We start from the raw sequence: 19,101 nt of genomic DNA on the forward strand, positions 1-19,101 counted from the left end.
ACCAGTAGCTCCTCCCAGCAGACAGGAGGGAGCCAATGAGATTAGAGGAGGGAAAGGGATGTTACAGGGAGAGCTGGGAAGTGAATCAGGGGTACAGGCTGATACATTAGATAGGTATAAGAAGGGGTTGGATGGTGTTTAGCAAGTGAGGGAATACAGGGATATGGGAGATAGCTCATAGTACAAGTTGATCCAGGGACTGGTCCCATTGTATCTCGGAGTCAGGAAGGAATTTTTTTTTTTTGAGGCAAATTGGAGAGGCAGAAGGGTTTTTACTTCCATTAAATCAACTGACAGTTATAAATAGACATAACAGGTTGAACCTGATGGGTGTGTCACTTACTGTGATTGGACGTGAGCAGGTAAGTACAGGTAAGTGTTGCTTAGAGACTCTCCAGGCAGCAGAGCTGTTGATGTAACAATGGAATGGAATTGCATCAGGTATTAAGGCACAGGGTAGTGGGTGTGTAGCTGTGAGTATTGGGAGCAGCAATAGTTCCTCTGCCCCTCCCCCCCAAAGCTACAAACCCCTAATTGGGCTGCACCCCCACTATGGCACGTTCCTGATCAGAAGCTGCACGTGTCAATTTGTTGTCAAATGTAACCATTGTAGCGTCACTGCCCTGATATCAGCCCCACCCATTGTTTGCCTGTACAAATAAGCTCACGGGCCAAGCACCCAATCAGTCAATCACAAGCCCAAGCTGTTCTGTTGGGTCACAGTGTTCCTCTAACAAACACAAAGACATTCCAACTGCCAAAACTATTTGCCACTGGCACAATATAACTTGTCTGGCCCCGCCCACCTGGACAACAACCAATCCTGTGCCAATATGTGGAGCAGCTACTTGCTCATTGGTCAGTGCCAGCCATGCAGGGGGCAGAGAGATGTACATACAATATTGTTTCATACGCCTCATTCCTCCTACAAAACAACTGCCCCCATGTTACACACAGTGATAGGGGCATCATCTGATATGGAGCAGAGTCCAGGCAATTACAGGCCTGCAAGTCTGACATCTGGGGGGGAGGCTAATTGTGGTGTTGTTAAGGGATCACAATGAAGATAATGCTCTAAAGAATTGCATTATGGGTAAAAATCAGCATGGCTTTATGGGGGGTACATTTAATTGCTCATTATGTTGAGGTGCAGAATAAACGACTCCCAGCAGACACAAGGGAGCCAATCACAACTACTAGTCTGTTTAAGGGCCACATTGCCACTTGCCGGCCCAATCTCCTGCCCCTACAGGAAAACAAGAGACCCAACTGCTATATAGTGGCCTATTACCATTCACTGAGGGTGGGGCTGAGAACGAGGCGGACAGGAAACAGGAAATGACCAGACATATCCATGGCCCAGGAAATAGATTCCCCCTGTGCAAAGAGAAACCTGACAGTATCAGTTTCAGGCAAGTGAAGGGGAATCTGAGGCAACTGTATGAAAACTGCACCTAATATATACACACACACACACATATATATATATATAGACATACTAAGGGGCACATTTACTTAGCTCGAGTGAAGGATTAGAATGAAAAATACTTTGAATTTCAAATAATTTTTTTGGCTACTTTGACCATCGAATTGGCTACTTCGACCACGATTCAAACTAAAAATCGTTCGACTATTCGATAGTCAAAGTTCTGTCTCTTTAAAAAAACTTCGACCGCCTACTTCGCCACCTAAAACCTACCGAGCACCAATGTTAGCCAATGGGGAAGGTCCCCCTAGGTTTTCTAGCCAATTTCTGATCGAAGGAAGTTCGTTTTTCCTTTGATCGTTCGATCGAACGAATTGCGGTAAATCCTTCGACTTCGATATTCGAAGTCGAAGGATTTAACTGCGATGGTCGAAAATCGAGGGTTAATTAACCCTCAATATTTGACCCATAGTAAAAGTGCCCCATAGTGTATAGAATTGTCATTATTTCTCCAGCACTGAATAGGCCCATAAACACCGTGTCTGTGTATTTACAGTTGCACCAACTCAGAACTTCCCCTCCCTCCACTAACACAATTTACACACACGCCAGTAAGCCACACCCCCAACTTAGAGAAACCTTCAAAAGAAAAGTCAAGCATAGGCACAAGAGCTAGCGATCATCAAGCAGCCCGGTGTGTAGTGGGGGATCTGCCTATGCCCAAATGCCCGGCAGTGACAGCTGAAATGCACTTCTATAGAAGACAAAACAAATGGGTGGCTATTAGCCCACATTCATTCGTCTTTATCAGATCACAAAAAGTCAGAGACTCAAGCAGTAGGTGGGGCTAGAACACTAACAGCATCTTACAGGGGGGAGGGTAAAAACAAACAGTGGGTGGGACTAGAACACAAACAAAATCTTACAGGGCGAGGGGCAAGGAGCCTTAACTCAAGCAGTAGGTGTTAACTGAATGGCAGTTTTCAGGGGAGGGGAAGGAAATGTGTAACAGTAGGAGGGACAAGAACACTCTGATGGCAGTTTAAAGAGGGAGGGGCCATGTGACTTGGAATACTCTCATGGAATATTACCTGTATCAAACCCCAGGACTAAACTCAATACCCAATATAAATATAAATCATCGGAAAATAAACTCTCACATTCAATGTGAATCTCGGTTGCCGGGGTCAGTGACCCCCCAGGAATAAGAGAGAATGAATGAAGGCTGATGATAATAAAATCATTTTCCAACTCTGGGCAGCGATACAAGTAACAGAGGGGAAGGTTACTGACTGAGGCTGCGACAACAATCACTTTATTCTTTTTATTAAGTGTCCAAATGTTACATGTTAAAAAAAAAATCACTGAAAAGAGATAAAAGAACGTAACAGTCGCGAGAAGATCAAGTCCAACCGTCCCATCGACCCGCAACAATAAGGCAAATCCCAAAGCAACGGCTAAAGTGCAGCTCCAGCAGGAGAGTGAGGAATAAGGACCAATCAGGAACCTTCTTTTGGCCACAGACTCCGCCCCCCCCCAATCGAGAAGCCTCCCCTGGGAGATCGAAGTTACGGAATCTTCTAGAATTCTATACTGTGAGTGTGAGAGGGAGGGGACATGTTATTTTTATACATTTAAACCTTGTATTGCTGAAAGGGGTGGTTTACCTTTAAGTTAACTTTTAGTATGTTATAGAATCAAATTTTCAATTGGTCTCCATTATTTATTTTTTTATCATTTTTTAATTATTTTCTGACTCCTTCCAGCTTTACAATGGGGGTCACCGACCCCATCTAAAAACAAATGTTCTCTGAAGCTACTTTTTGTTATTGGGACCTTTTAATTACGCATCTTTCTATTCGGGCCTCCAGTATCTTATTCAAATCAATGCATAGTTGCTAGGGTAATTTGCACCCTAGCAACTAGATGACCTAAAATTGCAAACTGCTGAATAAAAAGCTAAATAAGTCAAAAACTACAAATAATAAGAAATGAAAACCAATTGCAAATTGTCTCAGAATATCCCTCTCTACATCATACTAACGGTTAATTTAAAGGTGAACAACCCCTTTAATAAATAATAGCCCCAGAGTGATGGATTGGAAGCACTTTCTATCCCCGCTGTATAATAAAGTACCAAACAGACTGGCGAGATTGTCCGGCGATGGGGCGATTGAGACGACTTCTGCAGAGGTCTCAGGGTAACGGGAAGCACAAGCTTGTTAATAAATAATAGCAGGAAGCAAAGTATTGGGGAAAACATAGAAAAACATAGAAAAAAACGACAAAGCTAAACGTTTTATAAAAAACAAACGGTGAGGCTGAAGAAATACTGATATTACTGCATTTAAATTAGAAAATAATTGGCATTTCTCATTCATTCTGGAAACTTGTTAGGAGGGTGAGTCTAATAGGAGAACACCCCTGGATTAAAGTGTTAGCAGTCAATAAGATGCACCCATGAAGGATTCTGGGAAAGGTGTGGGGGGGGGCTGGTACCAAGATCATTAGCAGAACACATGATTTAGTTCATTATTTAGTGGAATTAAAAGTATGTAAAAAAAAAAAAAACAATGAACAGAAGTAGCAAAGGATTCTGGGAATGTGATGAGTGTGAAACCAAAGGTGAGTCCCAGGTGAGAAGTGCTTGACTCAAAAACAAAAAGCAACGCAGGGTGAAGGAGTGTCAGGAAGCAAAGCTTGGCACCCATGGGTGGAGTGTGGAGTGTGAGCACATGGGTTCAATGTAAGAAGCAGCGGAGGAATATTAGTGGTTATTAATGCCCTAGAGGAGTGCAAGAGACATCTGCAAACAAGAGAGAAGCCCGGGGTTACTGAGATTAGTCAGGACTAACTGCCATAATAAACAAGTGTCAGTGCTAGAAGTCCGAGTGCCGCAGAAATGTCCGTTAGAGCTCGGTGCAGGTGACGGGAGTCAGGCCATGAATAAGTAACGTAGGGCCCAGTCCTGATGTGAGGGTGTCCAGTTCCTCCAGGTAACGTTCGTGCAGAGAGGAGTCAGCGGGGGGTCGGGGGAGATAGAGAAATCTCACTGCTGTCTCCGTCCCCCCTTCGTCAGTCACAGCACTCTTGGCAGCGTTAAGGTATTCGCTTGAGATGGGCTCGCGGTTCAGAACCTGCCCTCCCATATTTTGTACACGAAATGCCGCAACCCTGTCCCAGGCCACCACACGGATCAAGGCTCTGATTCTCAGCTTACTCAACAGCTCCCTGAACTTTGCCTCCGCCGCTAGCCAGCCACTAGCCCCATCACTGCCTCCTCTGGACTCCACGCAGAGAAAGACCCGCAGCTGATAGCGGCGCCAGGAGGCGGCCATGTTCAGAATACATGCCATTTGTAAAAGGAAAAGGCTACAGACATCAACATAGGCTGAAGCTTGGGGCCGCAGGAGGTCCAAGGGCCACACGTCAATGTATGTGGCTGGGCTGGAGCTTGAGGCTTCAGGCCTGACTAACAGAGGGAAATTCCGAGCTAAAACAATGTTCTTGTGCATCTTGAGTGCATCGCAGATCATGGAGACGTAGTCCTTGGCCGAGAGAAGGCGCGGGGTCTCAGGATCACGGGCCGGGGGAAAGTGAGCTTGCAAAGATGTCGCATCCACTCCAAACGCATCATCTTTAGGGGACAGGCCTGGGGTGAATAAACTGTCTTGTAGGAAGTAGTCATCTGGGCAAGCATCATCATAGAAGCCAAGGACCACTGTATTGGGCTTCATGCCCCCTATACAAAAGATGGGAGGAAGAATTAATATATGGAGTGGAGTGCAGAGGGCAAAGGCAATAATAATCAGACCCAAATTGTGCAGCTGGAACATGAGAAATCTGATAGAGACATTAAAGAGGTTGTTCACCTTTAAATTAACTGTTAGTATGATGTAGAGAGGGATATTCTGAGACCATTTGCAATTTGTTTTCATTTTATATTATTTGTGGTTTTTGACTTATTTAGCTTTTTATTCAGCAGCTCTCCAGTTTGCAGTTTCAGCACTCTGGTTTCTAGGGTCCAAATTCCCCTAGCAACCATGCACTGATTTCAATAAGAGACTGAAATATGAATAGGAGAGGCCTGAATAGAAAGATAAATAATAAAAAGTAGCAATAACAATACATTTGTAGCCTTGGAGGGCAATTGTTTTTAGATGGGGTTTGAAATCTGGAAAGAGTCAGAAGAAGGCAAATCATTAAAAAACAATAAAAAATAAATAACGAAGACCAATTCAAAATGATCTTACAACTGACCATTCTAGAACATACTAAAATTTAACTTAAAGGTGAAACAGCCTTTTAAATGACAATGGCAGTGTTAGTTGGGGCCGTGGCAATAGAAGAAGTGGCCACAATGAGAGACAACATGGAAGGGGTTAGAATACTTACCCAGCCCAGTGATGCGCAGAAGATGCTGAGTTCCTTGCCGGACAGAGGGACACAGAGTAAGATCCACAAAGGCTTTGACATTAAGTTTATCCACCAGACTGAGCCAAAAGCTGTAATGGGTCTGTACTGGGTCAGAGGGCAGTGTATCTGCAGAGAAACAGAGACGTGACAATGCAGTGGCTAATGGGAACACACAATGGCCTTTAAACATATCAGGAATAGAAATCTCACCCAGATCCCCAGTCTCCACGTGCCCCAAGATGTACAGGCCGCCCTTCTTCAGGTCATTGACAAATCGAATGAGTTGGCTGGAGGTGCGAGGGTTGGACACCATGAGAAGGATCTGCGGGCGCCAAAACTTCACGTGATCCTTGCGCACGTCCAGCAGGAGAAGATATTTCCGTACCTGGGGACAGGGAGGGGATACAACAGATCAGAATATAATATAAAGAGAATGACCAGGAGACGCAATATTTCAGAACCCAATAAAAAAAAGGGTGTCAATAAAATGGAGGGGACCTCTATTTAATACAAAGGGCAAATGGCTACATATTCTGAGTTGCCATACAAATACCCCACTGGCACCCCAATTCTACTACAGATTCTATCCCTGATATATATTCTCCGCACTGCCTTAGCTTAATAAAAATGCAACAAATCCTCTTCCGGGTATACCGCTATCCCGACATCCATTAATTAATTAAAAATGAGGAGAGCACTCCAAGATAGCAAAATGCTGTGGTTGTGTTTATTCAAGACTATTACACGACATGTGTCAGGTCTTACATACCCTTTCTACATACAGTATTCTGGCATATTGGTTGAAGCGTCAGCCAAGTACCCCACTGGCACCCCAATTCTACCCCAGATACTCAATTATATGTTGTCGCCCTTATCTCCTCCCATCACCCTACGTCATGTGTGCTACTCCCTTCTCTACAGGGTTTATAGGGGATGTAGCCAGGACCAGGGGAATGAAGAGTGGCAGTAAGCAGACAACAGAAGACACAAACAACCCCCTGATTTTACTTTTACCCTCTACATAAAGACACGGTGGGTGCTGCTATGTGGAACTTTTCATTCTTCTCTACATGATGCAATTAAAGGGTCAATCTAAAATCAAGAACTTGGTTTATATGAGCATATTGAAAGTAGATTAGTAGTCGACAGAGTTCTTCCCCCAGCTGCAGTCTGTTAGACTGTGAGATAAGGAACAGCTCTTTATACAACTGGTACCAACAGGACTTACTTGATGGAAGATTAGAGCCTGACTTATGTACCCCCAGCTGCTACTTGAGCTCCTGAAGTGAATGGATCCAAGCAGAAGGAGGAGGAGGACGATGCTTCCCGAGGCATATGCAGGGTTAATAAGGAACATCATAACCAAGCTGCTCAGGATTCCCAGGAGGCATGTGTGCCAGGAAAAGAACCGGAATGTGGGTCTGGGTGAAGCAAATTGGTATAAATGATTGTTATGGCCCATACCCATCACCACCTGTGTGTGTGTGAGAAGGGTGAGGAGTGGGCTCTTTGCCCAATAAAACGTACCTGAAGTTGGGTGCTGATGCCCACTCTAATGCCAGACAAGCCAAGTCTATAGCTGCGTATGCAATGAGGTAGAACACAGTGACTATTCCAGCGATGGTGTTAAGCTTCCCCGCCAGCAGGACCAACTGAAAGACACAAATAATGGGAATGATCTCAAGGTGCCAGGATCTCAGCACTGGTGACAAGGGGATATCAGAAGGGAAGATGCCATTGTACCCCTGTAAATGGGAACTTTTCTGAATCTTCCAGTCTGTTTTATAAACCAGTGCTTAGTTACTGGCATAGGGGACCCTAGCAACCATAAGCCAGTTTATGTGCCAAACAAGAGAACAAAAAGGACTGTAAATAAGAGCTCATACATCATGTCATTTGTGTGGAAGTTGTTCCATTGAGAGTGAAGTAGAAGCCTCTCGTCCTACAAGGTCTGTGGCTGAAAGGAAACTAGTTAACAAGTAATACCCAGTTTTGCATTGGGTGAGATTTTGCACAAAGGTCTTTTTATCTTTTGTAGAGCTCCCCCTGCTGGTTATGTTGAAGAATGTGCCCTTTCTGGGAGATGATCTGGATGCACAGTTAAAGGAAAACTATACCCCCAAAATGAATACTTAAGCAACAGATAGTTAATATCAAATGGAATGACATATTAAAGAATCTTACCAAACTGGAATATATATTTACATAAATATTGCCCTTTTACATCTCTTGCCTTGAACTGCCATTTCGTGACTCTATCTGTGCTGCCTCAGAGATCACCTGACCAGAAATACTACAACACTAACTGTAACAGGAAGAGATCACCTGACCAGAAATACTACAGCTCTAACTGTAACAGGAAGAGATCACCTGACCAGAAATACTGCAGCTCTAACTGTAACAGGAAGAGATCACCTGACCAGAAATACTACAACACTAACTGTAACAGGAAGAGATCACCTGACCAGAAATACTACAACACTAACTGTAACAGGAAGAGATCACCTGACCAGAAATACTACAACACTAACTGTAACAGGAAGAGATCACCTGACCAGAAATACTACAGCTCTAACTGTAACAGGAAGAGATCACCTGACCAGAAATACTACAACACTAACTGTAACAGGAAGAGATCACCTGACCAGAAATACTGCAGCTCTAACTATAACAGGAAGAGATCACCTGACCAGAAATACTACAACACTAACTGTAACAGGAAGAAGTGAGGAAGCAAAAGACACAACTCTGTCTGTTAATTGGCTCATGTGACCTTACATGTGGTTTGTATGTATGCACAGTGAATCTTACGATCTCAGGGGGCGGCCCTTATTTTTTAAAATGGCAATTTTCTATTTATGATTACCCAATGGCACATACTACTAAAAAAGTATATTATTATGATAATGGTTCATTTACATGAAGCAGGATTTTACATATGAGCTGTTTTACTCAGTATCTTTTAATAGAGACCTACATTGTTTGGGGGGTATAGTTTTCCTTTAATTGAAAGAAAGTGTTCAGAGTGGAAAAAGATCTATATTCACACAAAAAAAAAACAAATTCTGACCTGTACTAAGGCCCAGGTGTAGACCACAGCTCCCCAGGGATTTCCTCCTTTGGACACTAGTTTAGCTGGAGCCAGAAGGACCCCTAAGCGACAGCAGGAAAGATAGTGGGTGAATGTGATATTCACATGAGAAAGAAATACAGAGGGTGCGGAGAAAGGCGCACGCAGGAGGCTGAGGGCAGATGTCAGATTTATGGAACAGTAACACCAAAAAATGAAAGTGTTTTAAAGTAACTAACATATAAAATACTGTTAGCCTGCACTGGTAAAAGCTGTGTGTTTGCATATTTATATTAACTATAGTAGGGCTTCTGAATAAACACACCCATACCTCCCAACTGTCCCTTTTTCGGAGGGACAGTCCCTCTTTTGACAGCTCAACCCGCAGTCCCTCATTTGTACTAGAAAGTCCCTATTTTCTCTGCACTGAACAGCCAGAAAAATAAACAAAGTTTCTCACTTAATTGGCTTTTAGCAGAGAGCCCAGAACAGCTAACAGGTGCAAATAAGATACTTTGTAACAATTTTGAGACACAAAAACACAGTTTAGATAAGGAGAAATATTTTCAAACTTTCATAACCTGCCAAATTTTGTAAAAAAACATGGTAATTAGGGGGTGTGGCCACAGAAAGGGGTGTGGTCAAAAATTTGCTGCGCTAAGTGCGGAAAAAAATTTTTTGTCCCTCTTTTTACTTCCAAAATGTTGGGAGGTATGCACACCAGTTTCACCTGCGCAGGGCAAGATTACATGATATTGTCATTACTCTGATACACTTTCAGTTTTTAGTGTTACTGTTGCTGAGAGGAAAGGAAGTGAAAAGGAAGTGAAAAGGAAATGAAAAGGAAGTGCAGGTGTCAGTTTGAAGCACACGAGAGAAGGAAAAGAAAAAGCCGCTCACCAAACAGATCATCCTTAGCTAAAGCGTGCAAGATGCGTGAGGCTCCGATGAGAGTACTCATAGAGGCTGACAGAGACGTGGCGTACACCCCAATTAGCACAAATGGGGGCCAGATGTTTATGGACCGGAAGAAACCATAATCTTCTCTGAGCAGAGTCCTAGGGAGATGAAAGAGAAATAAGAAAATCAATGGAAGTTGGGATCCTTATCAAACCCAATCAAATGAGTGATCAGTAGAAGAAACGTATTAACGGGGAACCATCTTCTTCATCCCTTCTGTTTCCTAGAAATTAATCAGTACAGGTCAAACTACAACTCTCAGCATACTCCGCCATAATAAAAGTTAAAGCATGCTGGGTAATGTTGTAATTTCTTGTAAGGTGCAAGGTCTCACCCTGAAACTTAAAGGGATACTGTCATGGGAAAAAAGAAAAAATTCAAAATGAATCAGTTATTAGTGCTGCTCCAGCAGAATTCTGCACTGAAATCCATTTCTCGAAAGAGCAAACAGATTTTTTTTTATATTCAATTTTGAAATCTGACATGGGGCTAGACATATTGTCAATTTCCCAGCTGCCCCAAGTCATGTGACCTGTGCTCTGATAAACTTCAGTCACTCTTTACTGCTGTACTGCAAGTTGGAGTGATATCACCCCCTCCCTTTTTCCCCCCAGCAGCCAAACAAAAGAACAATGGGAAGGTAACCAGATAGCAGCTCCCTAACACAAGATAACAGCTGCCTGGTAGATCTAAGAACAACACTCAATAGTAAAAACCCATGTCCCACTGAGACACATTCAGTTACATTGAGAAGGAAAAACAGCAGCCTGCCAGAAAGCATTTCTCTCCTAAAGTGCAGACACAAGTCACATGACCAGGGGCAGCTGGGAAATTGACAAAATGTCTAGCCCCATGTCAGATTTCAAAATTGAATATAAAAAAATCTGTTTGCTCTTTTGAGAAATGGATTTCAGTGCAGAATTCTGCTGGAGTAGCTCTATTAACTGATGCGTTCTGAAAAATAACATGTTTTCCGATGACAGGATCCCTTTAAGCACAATAACCCCCCAACACTAAACTGTCTCAGCAGAAGATGGATAATGGGAAAGAGTGAAGAGCTAACAACTGGGCAGGTATCTGTTCTACACACTCCCTAATATCAGTAATCGCAGGCTGGATCCTATGCCCTGTAAGTGTTACACATGGTGTGCAAATAGTGTGCAAATAGTGTGCAAAAGTGTGCCACGCCAATCCCACACAATCGTGGTGCTTTTATTCTTAGGTCTGGGAGGTGGAACTAAGGAAAAGCCATTTCAGCAGTACAGCAGCACCATAACCCCTCTTTTACCTGTCACAGGTGAATGCAGTGAAGATAAAGAGTATCAGGTAGACAAAAAAGGTGATAATAACAGCAATGATGGTTCCCATAGGGATGGAGCGACTGGGCTGTTTCAGCTCCCCTGTAAGGACATCAAGGAAAAGGTTCTGTTAGCAAAGAGAAACATGGCAGGGAACAAACAGCAGTAGGAATTCAGCAAATTCCCAGAAGCGCAGAATATTTAAATAAAACTACTGGATAGAATGGCGATGATACAGTTAGGAAAGCACACAGTGAAATGAATCAGTCACACTAAACAACACAGTGACATGTGCAGGCAGCAGCTACAAGCTCAGCATTAAAGGGACAGTTCAGTGTAAAAATAAAAACGTTTAAAAAGTAAACTGTTTCTAATATAGTTAGTTAGGCAAAAATGTAATGTATAAAGGCTGGAGTGACTGGATGTGTAACATAATAGCCAGAACACTACTTCCTGCTTTTCAGCTCTCTTGCTTTCCACTGATTGGTTACCAGGGAGTAACCAATTAGTGACTTGAGGGAGGGGCACATAGGTCATAAATGTTGCTTTTGAATCTGAGCTGAATGCTGAGGATCAATTACAAACTCACTGAACAGTTATGTCCCATGTGGCCCCCCTTATAGTCACTGACTAACTCAGAGTTAGAGAGCTGAAAAGCAGGAAGTAGTGTTCTGGCTATTATGTTACACATCCACTCACTCCAGCCTTTATATATTACATATTTGCCTAATTAGGAACATTAGAAACATTTTTTTATTTTGCACAGATCTATTAACCCAGTTTTTATTTTTACACTGAACTGTTCCTTTAATGCTAGAGAGCTCCTAGAGATTGGCCCTTGTGTGGGACGTGGGCCCTGTACCTCCTAGTCACTATCTGCTTTGCAATTGAAACTGTGCATGATGGGCTTACAAACCTCCCCACCAACTGTCCAATGTACCACTGTCAATACAGAAGACCTTTATTTTCTGCCTAAATTAGCATTGATAATTAACGGATTAAATCGATTAACATTAGGCCTTATTTACATACACCATAACAGTGTGTGACACAGTGTGTGACACAGTGTGTGACACAGTCACAGCAATTTTACCCAAGGAAAGCCTGGCACAGAAAGGCTGGCAATTAAATAACAAAGATGAATATGGGCAGCTGGACAGTTTATGTGAAAGTGTCATCAGAACTTACAGTCAGCAGCTTATTCATTGTGCTGGGAATTCTCATCTAGATATTGCCTTACTGCTATACATACTGCTATACATACTTCTATACTGCTATACATACTGCTATACATACTGCTATACATACTGCTATAATGCTATACTGCTATACTGCTATACTGCTATACTGCTATACATACTGCTATACTGCTATACATACTGCTATACTGCTATACATACTGCTATACTGCTATACATACTGCTATACATACTGCTATACATACTGCTATACTGCTATACATACTGCTATACATACTTCTATACTGCTATACAAACTGCTATACTGCTATACATACTGCTATACTGCTATACTGCTATACATACTGCTATACTGCTATACATACTGCTATACTGCTATACATACTGCTATACTGCTATACATACTGCTATACTGCTATACTGCTATACTGCTATACATACTGCTATACATACTGCTATACATACTGCTATAATGCTATACTGCTATACTGCTATACTGCTATACTGCTATACTGCTATACATACTGCTATACTGCTATACATACTGCTATACATACTGCTATACAACTGCTGATACTTATACTGCTATACTGGCTATACATACTTGCTAACCTAGACAACTGCTATACTGCTATACTGCTATACTGCTATACTGCTATACATACTGCTATACTGCTATACATACTGCTATACTGCTATACTGCTATACATACTGCTATACTGCTATACATACTGCTATACTTCTATACTGCTATACATACTGCTATACTGCTATACATACTGCTATACTGCTATACTGCTATACATACTGCTATACTGCTATACATACTGCTATACTGCTATACATACTGCTATACTGCTATACTGCTATACATACTGCTATACATACTGCTATACTTCCTGCTATACTGCTATACTGCTATACATACTGCTATACATACTGCTATACATACTGCTATACATACTGCTATACTGCTATACATACTGCTATACATACTGCTATACATACTGCTATACATACTGCTATACATACTGCTATACATACTGCTATACATACTGCTATACTGCTATACATACTGCTATACATACTGCTATACATACTGCTATACATACTGCTATACTGCTATACATACTGCTATACTGCTATACTGCTATACATACTGCTATACTGCTATACATACTGCTATACTGCTATACTGCTATACATACTGCTATACTTCTATACATACTGCTATACTGCTATACATACTGCTATACTTCTGCTACATACTGCTATACTGCTATACATACTGCTATACTTCTATACTGCTATACATACTGCTATACTGCTATACATACTGCTATACTGCTATACATACTGCTATACTGCTATACATACTGCTATACTTCTATACTGCTATACTGCTATACATACTGATATACATACTGATATACATATATTGCTATACACACTGCTACACTACTATTGAGCACTTACCAGACAAGTTACAGCCAGCCATGATTCCAGTGCAGCCATTAAACATCACAGCAAACACAGTGGCGAAGTTCATGAGGTTGCCGGTGGTATAATCCAGAGAATAATCCGCTAATGAGACGGGAAGAGAAACATATCACATGATATGTCACATGATCACCTGCAGAGTGTCTGACATTATATTGGTATGAGATACACATGTATGTAGGGAGAACAGTACAGGCTCCTCCCACTCAATCTCTGCGGCGATCTATAAAAATGTAAAGGCGGCCTCCTAAGGAACAGACGTGAGGGAAGCAATATGGCAGATGATAATGGACAGAGATTGGTTATAATATGCTAATGAGGGAGGAATAAGGAGAGGCTCACCCTGCAGGTTATTATGGAGGGTGCTGCTGTTTATTCCTGTGTACACCCCTGTCATGGTCACATTTCCCCCATGCCGGATGCTCACAGTGAGAGGCCTGACTGCCAGAAAACTGATCAGAATCGTCAGGAGAACCACGAAAACCAACAGGAAGATGAAAAATGATGCCTGGGAGTAAATGGAGGCACCAACCAGACAGATGGCCATACAGAGGAGGAGGATGATGCTGGCGTACAGGAAGCTGTAACCGTAGCCCTGAGGAAGGGATCGCAGAGAGTCCGTAACGTCTGATGGGTCTGAGGGAAACAAAATACACAGGAAACATTATTGGAAATGAGAGAAGAAACATTGAGCTTGGGGAGAGCAGGGGGTGGAGGCACAAAGCAGTTAAAGGGGTGAGATGCACACTGAGGATATTGAGATAGAGGAAAGAGAGAAGAATGGGTGAAAGGAAAACAGGGAGAATATTGGGGTAGTGGAATGAGAGAGGGAAGGGTGAGAGGCACACAGAGGATATTGGGGTAATGGAAAAAGAAAAGGGAGGGTGAGAGGCACATATTTTCAATAAATCAGCCCAGTTTTAAAGCACGTTCCTTCTATCTTTAAGAGTAAAAAAGATGTCCCCTTTAATAATGTAAGACTTACATATCAGAGCACAGAAGCAGAACGTGGGAGCAGACTTACCTCTACCGAACACATCCAGCACTGCTTCTACCAGTCCCAGGACATACACCCCACACGCAAACACATTAGCCAGGTAGAACATGAGTCCGATGCTGCCTCCAAACTCTGGTCCCAGGGTGCGTGAGATCATGACTGGGCTTTTGTCAAGGACAAAAACAAGTGCAGCGATGGGTAGGGAGGGATGGGCAAGAGGCAGGGGCAAGAGGCAGGGGCATGTACCAGTCTTAGCAGCATTGCTCTTAAATAGAAATTAGATATCGTATCACTGGTAACATTATTAAAATCAGTATATCCTTTAATATTCCTACAATCCCTGCCCCATACTACAATAGGATACAGTAGGCTCCACCCCCCTGGACTGCACCATTGGTGGATATGGCACACACACTGAGAACAGTGAGCCAGATGATCACATAAGCCACAAACAGCATCAATAGTGACTGAAGAAGTCCGGCGTGTCCCACCACAAACCCTGCAAGAGACAAAGAGAGAAGATAAGGGAAAGGAGAGAAGGTGACAAGGGTCAAAAAAAAGAGAAGGAACCAGCCACAGGAGATGTTTAGGTTGGGAAGAGTAAGAGGATGAGCAGAGGCTAAAGAAGGATGGAAGGAAGTGCATTGGCTGGGAAAGATCTGAGGAAGGGCAGAAGAGAACAGTGTTTGCAGAACAGCAGAGGTTGGAAATAACTAGGCACAGGGAAAAGGCTGGGGAAGGCCCAGAAGGATAAAGAGAAATCAGAAATATGAAGAGAAATCAGAAATATGAAGAGAAATCAGAAGGATGAAGAGAATTCAGAAGGATAAAGAGAAATCAGAAGGATAAAGAGAAATCAGAAGGATAAAGAGAAATCAGAAGACATGAAACAGGAGGGGAAGAGCAGAGACTGATCAGTAGAAGGTATAAGGCTGAGTAAGAATGAGGGAAAAGATCAGATTGGGACATACAAGGCAAAAAGGCAGAATGAAAATAATTTGAGAAAGAGCAAATATTGAAGAGAACAATGGGGTTACTCAGAAAGATATGATCAAAGATAAGAGCAAAGCCAGAAAAGATGAGAGGATGAGCAGAGGTTGAAGGGACAAAAATGGACAGAAAAGGTGAGGTTAAGGCAAGAGGCCATATAAAGAGTTAACTGGAGAGCAGAGGCCAAAAAGGGTGAGAAGAAAAGCAGAGTCAGAAAATACTAAAGAGGTGGGACAGAGAAAGATAAGGACTTAAGGAGAAGCAGGAAGATGAGAAAAAAAGGAAGAAGGAAGGAAGAGAGGAAAAGCAAAGTTGAACAAAGTAGATCGGGGAGGAAAGACAACGAGACTGGGACAGAAGAGAAAAAGGCAGAAATTAGAGGTGAGTAGTGAAGAGCAGAGGCTGCAAATGATGTGCAGAAAGGCATTTGGGAGAAGCAGAGGATTTCTAAGGCTAAGATAGATTTAATTCATACTTACCTATTCTCATAAATACCACAATACTAAACATGGACAGGACAGTGGGAACAACTACTCCGAAAAACGTGGAGAGTTTGCGTTGGGTGGGTCCAGTCCCCACGGTAACAGCATCCGTCATGATGGGAGATGAATCGGGGGGGCCTAAACCTCCATCGGACACACTAAACAGTCGGTAATGCAGAAGAGGAGAACTTTCAGAGGTCATCACTAAAGGCAAAGAATAAAGGAGGTTAGAGAGAAAACCCACCATGGATCTGCCATGATACAAATATACCCAACTATAAGTACTCACAATGACAGTATATAGATACCCCCGTATATACACACACTGACAGTATATAGATACCCCAGTATATACACACACTAACAGTATATAGATACCCCCAGTATATACACACACTGACAGTATATAGATACCCCCAGTATATACACACACTAACAGTATATAGATACCCCCAGTATATACACACACTGACAGTATATAGATACCCCCAGTATATACACACACTGACAGTATATAGATACCCCCAGTATATACACACACTGACAGTATATAGATACCCAGTATATACACACACTGACAGTATATAGATACCCCCGGTATATACACACACTGACAGTATATAGATACCCCCTGTATATACACACACTAACAGTATATAGATACCCAGTATACACACACACTGACAGTATATAGATATCCCAGTATATACACCCACTGACAGTATATAGATACCCAGTATATACACACACTGACAGTATATAGATACCCAGTATATACAAACACTGACAGTATATAGATACCCAGTATATACACACACTGACAGTATATAGATACCCAGTATATACACACACTGACAGTATATAGATACCCAGTATATACACACACTGACAGTATATAGATACCCAGTATATACCACACTGACAGTATATAGATACCCAGTATATACACACACTGACAGTATATAGATACCCAGTATATACACACACTGAACAGTATATAGATACCCAGTATATACACACACTGACAGTATATAGATACCCAGTATATACACACACTGACAGTATATAATACCCAGTATATACACACACCTGACAGTATATAGATACCCCCAGTATATACACACACTGACAGTATATAGAATACCCCAGTATATACACACACTGACAGTATATAGATACCCAGTATATACACACACTGACAGTATATAGATACCCGCAGTATATACACGACACTGACAGTATATAGAACCCCCAGTATATACCACACACTGACAGTATATAGATACCCCCAGTATATACACACACTGACAGTATATAGATACCCAGTATATACACACACTGACAGTATATAGATACCCCCAGTATATACACACACTGACAGTATATAGATACCCCAGTATATACCACTACAGTATATTAGATACCCAGTATATACACACACTGCAGTATATAGATACCCCAGTATATACACACACTGACAGTATATAGATACCCCAGTATATACACACACTGACAGTATATAGATACCCAGTATATACACACACTGACAGTATATAGATACCCAGTATATACACACACTGACAGTATATAGATACCCAGTATATACACACACTGACAGTATATAGATACCCCCAGTATATACACACACTGACAGTATATAGATACCCCCAGTATATACACACACTGACAGTATATAGATACCCCAGTATATACACACACCTGACAGTATATAGATACCCAGTATATACACACACTGACAGGTATATAGATACCCAGTATATACACACACTGACAGTATATAGATACCCCAGTATATACACACACTGACAGTATATAGATACCCCCAGTATATACACACACTGACAGTATATAGATACCCAGTATATACACACACTGACAGTATATAGATATCCCAGTATATACACCCACTGACAGTATATAGATACCCCCAGTATATACACACACTGACAGTATATAGATACCCCCAGTATATACACACACTGACAGTATATAGATACCCAGTATATACACACACTGACAGTATATAGATACCCAGTATATACACACACTGACAGTATATAGATACCCCCAGTATATACACACACTGACAGTATATAGATACCCCCAGTATATACACACACTGACAGTATATAGATACCCAGTATATACACACACTGACAGTATATAGATATCCCAGTATATACACCCACTGACAGTATATAGATACCCAGTATATACACACACTGACAGTATATAGATATCCCAGTATATACACCCACTGACAGTATATAGATACCCAGTATATACACACACTGACAGTATATAGATACCCAGTATATACACACACTGACAGTATATAGATATCCCAGTATATACACACACTAACAGTATATAGATACCCAGTATATACACAAACTGACAGTATATAGATTTCATTCTCACTCACTGCCGACACAGTTCTGTATTTCTCTCCACAGTCTCCTCTCTGCTTCCTGCTCATGTGACTGCTCATGTGACCAGTGCCCCTCCCAGCTCCGCCCCCTCACAGCTCTTTAATCCTGTGCGTGTCTGGCTGCGCCTTCATCTGTTTTATATATTCACTGATCTCTCCTCTAGTATCTGTATATACTCGCTGATCTCTCCTATAGTATCTGTATATACTCGCTGATTTCTCCTCTAGTATCTGTATATACTCGCTGATCTCTCCTCTAGTATCTGTATATACTCGCTGATCTCTCCTATAGTATCTGTATATACTCACT

General features: G+C 41.9%; 1 protein-coding gene across 2 annotated transcripts; it reads right to left on the bottom strand.

Annotated features, from left to right (window-relative positions):
• Positions 1 to 2,735: 2,735 nt before the first annotated feature.
• On the bottom strand, positions 2,736 to 18,868 carry slc12a9.L (solute carrier family 12, member 9 L homeolog). 2 transcript variants are annotated; one of them, XM_041585287.1, is made up of 14 exons: positions 18,760 to 18,868; positions 16,337 to 16,543; positions 15,232 to 15,366; positions 14,895 to 15,026; positions 14,213 to 14,506; positions 13,847 to 13,954; positions 11,161 to 11,272; positions 9,813 to 9,970; positions 8,913 to 8,995; positions 7,370 to 7,494; positions 7,071 to 7,263; positions 6,053 to 6,227; positions 5,822 to 5,968; positions 2,736 to 5,168 (listed from the first exon to the last, which is right to left on the bottom strand). In XM_041585287.1, exons 1-14 carry the CDS (start codon positions 18,773 to 18,775, stop codon positions 4,336 to 4,338), a joined length of 2,718 nt encoding a protein of 905 aa, XP_041441221.1. In that variant the 5' UTR covers positions 18,776 to 18,868; the 3' UTR covers positions 2,736 to 4,335.
• Positions 18,869 to 19,101: the final 233 nt, after the last annotated feature.

Source organism: Xenopus laevis, chromosome 3L (assembly GCF_017654675.1).
Source record: "Xenopus laevis strain J_2021 chromosome 3L, Xenopus_laevis_v10.1, whole genome shotgun sequence".
Classification (NCBI taxonomy): domain Eukaryota; kingdom Metazoa; phylum Chordata; class Amphibia; order Anura; family Pipidae; genus Xenopus; species Xenopus laevis.